This window comes from Bombina bombina, chromosome 5 (assembly GCF_027579735.1).
Source record: "Bombina bombina isolate aBomBom1 chromosome 5, aBomBom1.pri, whole genome shotgun sequence".
Lineage (NCBI taxonomy): Eukaryota > Metazoa > Chordata > Amphibia > Anura > Bombinatoridae > Bombina > Bombina bombina.
Window position 1 is genome coordinate 170,560,905 of NC_069503.1, and position 8,801 is coordinate 170,569,705.

At 38.6% G+C, this 8,801-nt stretch overlaps 1 protein-coding gene across 1 annotated transcript in view; it reads left to right on the forward strand.

Moving 5' to 3' along the window:
- Positions 1 to 1,971: 1,971 nt before the first annotated feature.
- The window catches only part of GORASP1 (golgi reassembly stacking protein 1), a 155,261-nt gene continuing 148,431 nt past the window's right edge, over positions 1,972 to 8,801 (forward strand). Inside the window, exon 1 of the mRNA XM_053713785.1 lies at positions 1,972 to 2,147. Within this exon, the coding sequence (XP_053569760.1) occupies positions 2,085 to 2,147 (63 nt within the window). The 5' untranslated portion in view covers positions 1,972 to 2,084. The remainder of the gene's footprint in view (positions 2,148 to 8,801) is intronic.

Below are 8,801 nucleotides of genomic sequence, written 5' to 3' on the forward strand. Positions count from 1 at the left end.
GCAACATAAATGTGTATACAACTTAAATGTGCAACATAATAGTGCAAATGTTTTACAACATGAGTGAGAGTAATTTTGGTCACTGGGTATATAATAAAAAGAAAAATCGATTCACATCAAAAATTCACAAAAAATCACAATAAAATATATTGAAAAGTCCTGATGACACTGCAGTGCAAAAAATGAATCACAGGTGAGTTAATGCCATTGAGTGGCAAATGTGGAAGAAGGGTGGTTTGACACAAAGCAAAGAAAGGAAATCCAGTGAAAAAACAAAAATAAAAATCAAAAAACAAAAATCAAAAACAAAAATGATGTTCAACAAAAGATCAAAAAAGAACAAAAAGAAGTGTTGTAATCCAAATAACAGTAAATTAAAAGGCAATCATATGAAGGAACCTTGAATCCTGAGGGGAAGAGTTCCCAGGCGAATCCTAACAACGGTCAGCTCTTTGTCCAATGTCCTAGAGATGTCCCTGTAAAAAAAGGGAGTACCATAGCGTAACAAGTCCTCAAAGTGGTTAAAAAACTTGGAATAATTTTTTTTTACAGGGACATCTCTAGGACATTGGACAAAGAGCTGACCGTTGTTAGGATTCGCCTGGGAACTCTTCCCCTCAGGATTCAAGGTTCCTTCATATGATTGCCTTTTAATTTACTGTTATTTGGATTACAACACTTCTTTTTGTTCTTTTTTGATCTTTTGTTGAACATCATTTTTGTTTTTGATTTTTGTTTTTTGATTTTTATTTTTGTTTTTTCACTGGATTTCCTTTCTTTGCTTTGTGTCAAACCACCCTTCTTCCACATTTGCCACTCAATGGCATTAACTCACCTGTGATTCATTTTTTGCACTGCAGTGTCATCAGGACTTTTCAATATATTTTATTGTGATTTTTTGTGAATTTTTGATGTGAATCGATTTTTCTTTTTATTATATACCCAGTGACCAAAATTACTCTCACTCATGTTGTAAAACATTTGCACTATTATGTTGCACATTTAAGTTGTATACACATTTATGTTGCATACACATTTTGGTTTATTTGTGTGTCCACACCCACACGTGGATTTCACCATTTTAGTTTTCCAACCCTTGGATCCAATTGCCATTTGCACTTTGTGAGTGTATCAGCACATCACTCTACCTTACCATTGTTTTTATTAACTGTTTTTACTCATTTTATCCATTGGTACCATTACTATTTAATTGTAATAAATCCTTTTTCAGCCTTAGCAGGTATATATTTCGTTTTTTAGTTTTTTATTGTTTATATTTATCCCTTAGCCTTTATTGGCGCTGTACATATTCCTTCACTACCTTTTGTAGTATCTTCCCCATATATGCCCATCATGTGCTTACATACAAACTATAACTGAACAGTAATGGATAAACCCAATTTTATAATAAATACAGGTGTCTGGCTATTTATAAAGTGAGTGCTGCTCAGACCATAATCATGCTGCTGTGATTGCCCTGTACATATCTGAGTCATATTTATCAAGTTTACATACAGCTATATCTATAGTCAGCCACGATGACGTAGTACTGTGTTTTTACCCACAGAAGCCCTAATAGTTACGTCACATGTCTCACGATGTTTTGCAGCTTTCTCTTGCATCTTCCCTAGCTATATATTTTTAGTTTGTCTCTCTCGTATCTTTTTCCAAAATATAATTACTTTATATATCTGGTACCACTTACTATCTGTCTTTGTTCCATATAGCTCTCCCTCTGTATCTCTATCTAACATCTACCTCTAATCCTCTCCCACTCTTTATGTTTCCCGGCTCCGTTTCTCTCCCCCGTACTCTCACTTCTCAGCTTTACCCGGCTCTCTCTTTCTTGTGTAGATGTCTCTTCCCTCACGCTCTCTGCATCTCAGACTCTCCTGGTGCTCCTTTCCTAGTGCGTCCTTGGTTACCGCCTCCTTTCCCCGTTGTCAAGTGACGTCGCCAGCCGTAGCAGTCGATCCCCGACAGTGACTTGGCCTAACTCGGCGTTGGATTAGTTGACCTGTCGTGCATGTTTTCACCGGCTCTGTGTTCCTTACTGTCACCGCACTGTGCCCGGTATCCCCAACATGGGGCTGTCAATGAGCTCAGATAGCCCGGACCGTGGCAACGAGGGCTACCACGTGCATGGGGTAAGGCTGCTAAACAACCCACCGGTAGGGTTGACACTTACTGTACACGTCTGTGTGTGCCTCGCTGGATACTGCTTACACTATCACTGTATAGCTGGCTGTTCTCTAAATGCGCTCTCCTCTCCCTATAATATTCACTAAAGTTCACTAATGTGCTCATTCTTCACTAAGTCAGGTGTAGAGAAGCTTGTGAGCTGGGAATGTATCCCACGTTGTCATTTAAATAATAATTATTATTATTGCATATCCCATCGCAGGTGCCTGGTTTTATGTATTGCCCATACATGGTGATTCAAGTAGTGGATGGAAAAGGCAATACATAAATTTAGTGCAGCTTAAAGAGACATGAAATCAAAACATTTTCTTTCATATTTCAGATAGAGCATACAATTTTAAATAACTTTCCAATTTACTTTTAATATCACATTTGCTTCATTTTCTTTGTATTCTTTGTTAAAAGTGCACCAATGCACTACTAGGAACTAGCTGGCCACATCAGATGAGCCATTGAAAAAAGGCATATATGTGCACCCACCAATCAGCAGCTAGATCCTAGTAGTGCATTACTGCGCCTGAGTCTACCTAGGTATTTTTTCCACTAAAGGATACCAACAGAAAGAAACAAATTTGATAATAGAAGTAAAATGGAAAATTGTATAAAACTGTATGCTCTATCTGAATCATAAAAGAAAAATGTTGGGTTCATGTCCCTAAAATGAACTATTCTTATAATTTCTGTAAATGTAGTTAGGTATTGGCCATAATTGAAGGCAATAAAATGAGCGCTGTATTTTGTATATCGTTATTTTATAGCATATTTATATTTTTGTTTATATATTTTGTGTGTGTGTTTTTGACATAAAAAAGTAGCTGATTTAGTAGCAGTGAGTATGTCATGTTAATATGTTATGTGATATTGCAAAGTGCATCAGAATACATCCCCAGCATACTAATTCACTTTTTTGTATTCTTTTAAAGGGTCACCATACTCGAATAAGTTATTTTTGCTTTCTAACGTAGTTTAATTTTTTAATATATGTTCCTGTGTTGAATAATGCAAATGCAATAAATAGTGCAATAATGAAATTATGTCACATTAAAGCAATTACTTTTTGCGGTTTTATGTTCCTTTAAATTTTAAACCGCTTTTCCACGTTTATGATCACTGAGTGTGGTGAGATTACCCTTAAAGTGACATTTTTCTTTCATGATTTAGATGAAGCATGCAATTTTAAGCAACATTCTAATTTACTCCTATTATTTTTTTCTTCATTCTCTTGGTATCTTTATTTAAAAAGCAGGAATGAAAGCTTAGGAGCCCCGTCCCATTTTAGGTTCAGCACCTACTAAATGTAGCCACCAATAAGCAAGCACTATCCAGAGTGCTGAACCTGAAATGGGCAAGCTCCTAAGCTTTACGTTCCTCCTTTTCAAATAAAGATAGCAAGAGAACAATGAAAAATGTATAATAGGAATACATTAGAAAGTTGCTTAAAATTGCATGCTCTATCTAAATCATGAAAGAAAACATGTGGGTTTAGTATCCCTTTAAGGGTAATCTCACCACTCCCAGTGATCATCTCTATAGCATAAAATATTAATTAGAGATTGGCCTAACTAGGCAGTTCTCTGACTTTTTATTGCAAAGTGAAATGAAAAAGGGCAGTACCATTTTCAGTCCACAGAGAAAACATTACATTAAAGTTCTTACTTGAAAAGAAAAGGTGAAAAAAGGGCAGTGCTGTGTTAAGTGTATTCAATGGAAGTAAAAAATCCCTTTGTAAGAAAATAACAAAAGCGATGTTCTGGTCATACAATTGAAAGCTTTTAGGACACTGAAGCCCATGACATCTTGCAATTGTATCCACTATTAGCTATTAAAGATATCGCCTGTACAACGCTTTTGTTATTTTCTTACAAAAGGATTTTTGCTTTCTTTAAAAGGATAGGAAAGTCAAAATTAAACTTGCATGATTCATATACAGCATGAAATTTTTAAGACACTTTTAAATTATTTTCTATTTTCAAATGTGATTTGTTCTCTTGGTATCCCTTGTTGAAAAAGAATTGGCACATATCATACACTAGTGGGAGCTAGCTGCTGATTGGTGCCTGCACACATTTGTCTCTTGTGATTGGCTGACTAGATGTGTTCAGCAAGCTGCCAGTAGTGAAATGCTGTTCCTTCAGCAAAGGATAACAAGATAATGAAGCAAATTTGATAATAGAAGTAAATTGGAAAGTTGTTTTAAAATTGTATTTTCTTTTTGCTAATGTTCCTCTAAACATATTTTATTTATTAAACCAAGAAATTTTAGCACTGGCTACTTAGTTTCCAGATCTAACAGACCTTGTAGCATGTGCAGGCAAAAGCAGCAGAGTGTTTTCCTTTAGAAGCACACACAGGCCCCACTGCTATAGGAGATTAGATCATGTCTGCCCATAATTTTGGCAACATTTCTCATGGTTGAATCATCTGTATTCAGCCAGTCCTAATTCTTGGGTTTGTTGTTGCATAACAAGACAGTATGAGTGGGCATAGACATCTTTTATTAGACACATGCTGTGGGTCATGTGATTGCTTGTCAGATGTTTATCCTTGTACTGCAAAAGGGAAATACATACAAACATAACTCCTAGGTAAAAATCTTTGGTACTACAGTAAATAAATACAAAAATAAAATGATGCCATATACATTCAAGATTTTTGTCAACTATTTTTTTGTAATTTGCTTATGAGAATTGAGCTTTTTCTATTCCCCTTGGAATCATTTGTAACTATGCTTTGGTAAGCTGACCTTGCAATATGTTATAAGAGATTGTTTAGATCAGTGTTTTTCAACCAGTGTGCCGTGGCACACTAGAGTGCCGTGAGAGATCCTCAGGTGTGCCGCGGCAGACTGACAACAGTGCGGGGGTGTCCCTCTTTCAAATTTTGAAATATTGGTAGGTATGTGACAGGCTCATCAGGCATCATTTACAACCATGACATTGACATTCATTCACAGACAATCATTATGATTGTTTGTGAATGAATTTCAATATGTCATGTATAGTTTGTAGGAGGCATGGCATGACAGAACAGTACAGTGTGTGTATATATATATGTGTGTGTGTATATATATATATATATATATATATATATATATGTGTGTGTGTATATATTGTGACAGAACCCAAGGCATAGTAATGGAAGGTGTCTATATTCCCTCAAAAGTGTTGCAGTGCTCCACCCCGCAGTTTACAAGTAGCACATTATGTCAAAAAGTCCAGTCCAGGAATTCTGTCTGACTCAGCTAGCTACTCACCTGCATGTGGTAATTAACAGCAGGTGCTAATAAAATCCCCAGTCAGGGGTTGAGATTTAGATTTGCCAGCAGTAAAGGAAAACTGCAAACACTCTCCTGAGAGACTGAGAGGAATTCTCTCTAAAGGACAAAGTTTGAAAGGTCTGTGCAATATTACTTTTGTGAAAAGCTACTTAGTGCAGACAGTTGTACTTGTTAGTAAGTGCTCAGTGGAGCAAGCCTCTTTTGTTTATGTTTATTTTGCCTGTTTTTTTGCCAGACCTGATAATAAACAGACTGTATTTTATAAAGCTACAACCTTGTGTGGTGTTTCCAGCTTTGAGGACTGTGTGTTTCCAAGATCCCAGGTCACATATGGTGGAGAATGCGGGCAACACACTAATAGTCTGTTAAGGAAACAATACCACACTTAAAATGGAGGAAGTTGTAAAGGCTTTACTACAGGCTACGGCCTCACAGCAACAGGCCACTGCCACACAGCAGCAAGCTACTGCCAGCCAGCAAGAAAATATTGCAGTGCTACAAAAACTGGTATTAACACAAAGAGAGGAACAGCAGAATATCACACGTACCATGCAGCAGGAGATTCGAGGCCTAGCTGAAAGACTGGGCAGGTGTGCTGCAGAAATTCCACACAGTTCTAAGACTCTGAGAGTGAGTAACTATTTGCAAAAGATGGTGGCTACAGATGATGTGGAGGCTTACCTGATGACTTTTGAAAGGACAGCCGAAAGAGAAGGGTGGCCTGCGTCTGAATGGGCAAGTCTCCTTGCGCCATTTCTGAGTGGAGAACCTCAGAAGGCATATTATGATTTGGAGCCTGAGCAGTCCAGTGACTATAAAAAGCTAAAAACAGAAATCTTGGCCCGCCTGGGAGTAACGACAGCAGTAAGGGCCCAGCGATTTCACTCCTGGACTTACAGTCAAGACAAAGCCGTGCGGTCACAGATGTTTGACTTGATACATCTTGCCAGGAAATGGCTACAGCCAGAGGTCAACTCAGCTAGTCACATTGTGGAACAGCTCGTGATGGACCGGTTCCTGCGAGGATTGCCTGTTTCCCTGCGGCGGTGGGTCAGCCAGAGTGAACATAAAACTGCTGATGGTCTAGTTGCCCTGGTGGAACGCTATTTGACTGCCGGAGAGTTTCTACAAATCCCCAACCAGGAAAGACCTAGAACCCCGAAGATCCAGAGTCCCAGTAAATTGGGTAAGACTGTTCCGGGGAAAAGGGGGTATCGGGAGGAGCAGATGGGTTTTTACATCCCGAGGGACATTACTGCAAGGGACAAGAGTTTTGTGAGGCAGGAAGGGTCCACAATAGCCTCAAAGATGTTGTCTAATGCTAATATTAAATGTTTTCAATGTTGTCTAATGCTAATATTAAATGTTTTCAATGTAAAGAGTATGGACATTTTGCAAAGGACTGCCCTGAGAATGATGTTGCTATGGAATGTAACGTTGGCAATATGAGAGACAATTATTCATTGTACACTCGCTCAGTATATGCAATTACCAAAAATGATTGTTTAAATGGCCACCCTTGGTGCACTGTAAGGGTGGAGGGAAATGAAATTAAAGCTTTGCTGGATTCTGGTAGCATGGTTACGCTCATAAACAGGGGTCTGTTGAGAAATACTCCTATTGATAATTACCAGAACCTAGATATTGCTTGTGTCCATGGGGACATACACAAGTATCCAACTGCTAAAGTACTTATTGAAACTCAAAATGGCCCTATAAATCATAGAGTTGGTTTAGTGGATAAATTAGTCCATGAAATGATTATAGGCAGAGATTTTCCCCATTTTTTGAATCTATGGGATGCTGCTGAGGAAAATTCACCGGATTCAGTAGAGGGCGCTGTTTGTGACTTTCCCTTTTATGATTTATTGGGGGATGACTTAGACAAAATAACTCCTGCTAGAGGGAAACACTCAACCCCTATGGAAACCCTAGTTGGAGGTAATACTGAACAGAATAATACAGGTCAATCTAATATATCTGAACCTGATGTAGAAATAACTGACCTAGAGGTTAGCCCAAGTAACTTTAGGGCTGCACAATGGGAGGATCCAACTTTAGCTGTGGCTAGAAACTATATTTCCATAAGAAATGGCACCCCCATTAATACTGATAAAGCGCTCACCTATCCATACTTTGAAGTGGAAAATGATTTACTGTACAGAGTTGGGAAAAAGGAGTCTGTCAAACAGCTGTTAGTACCCCAGGCATATCGACACACTGTATTAAATCTGGCACATAGCCACATACTTGGGGATTGAAAAAACCAGAGAGAGAATTCTTAGGAGGTTTTATTGGCCAGGTGTAATGGCATCTATCACAAACTATTGTTCTTCTTGTCCTGAATGCCAATTAACTGCCCCTCTTACAGCATACCGTAGCCCCTTGGTACCCTTACCCATAATTGAGGTCCCATTTGAACGCATTGGTATGGATTTTGTGGGTCCTCTTGTAAAGTCTGCAAGGGGGCACCAGTATATATTGGTAATAGTAGACTATGCTACACGTTACCCTGAGGCAATACCCATGCGTACTACTTCAGCAAAAGCAATTGCTAAGGAGTTAATGATAATGTTCAGCCGTGTTGGGATTCCCAAAGAAATATTAACAGACCAAGGCACTCCATTTATGTCGAGAATTACAAAGGAGTTGTGTAATCTTCTTCATATAAAGCATCTGAAAACATCCGTATATCACCCACAAACTGATGGTCTGGTAGAACGATTTAATAAAACACTAAAGGCTATGCTCAAAAAAGTAATTGATAAAGATGGGAAAAACTGGGATTTCCTTTTGCCTTATTTAATGTTTTCCATCCGAGAGGTCCCTCAAGCTTCTACTGGGTTTTCGCCCTTTGAACTTTTGTATGGAAGACACCCCAGAGGGTTGCTAGACATAGCTAAGAAGACTTGGGAACAGGAGTCAACCCCTCACAGAAGTGTGATTGAACATATAACTCAGATGCAGGATCGGATGACAGCCATTATGCCCATAGTTAGAGAACACATGGAAAATGCCCAACAACACCAGCAGAACAGCTATAATAGAAATGCCAGGGTTCGTGTGTTTAATCCAGGAGACAGAGTACTAGTCCTGGTTCCCACTGTAGAGAACAAATTTTTGGCAACATGGCATGGGCCATATGAAGTCATTGACAGAGTGGGGGCAGTAAATTACAAAGTAAGACAGCCTGGGAGGCGAAAGGAGGTACAGATTTACCATGTGAATTTACTTAAACCGTGGAAAGAGAGAGAAACACTTGTGGCTATAAAAACAGCAGACCTCCCTACAATGGAGGAGAATGAACCCGTAGTCAATATCT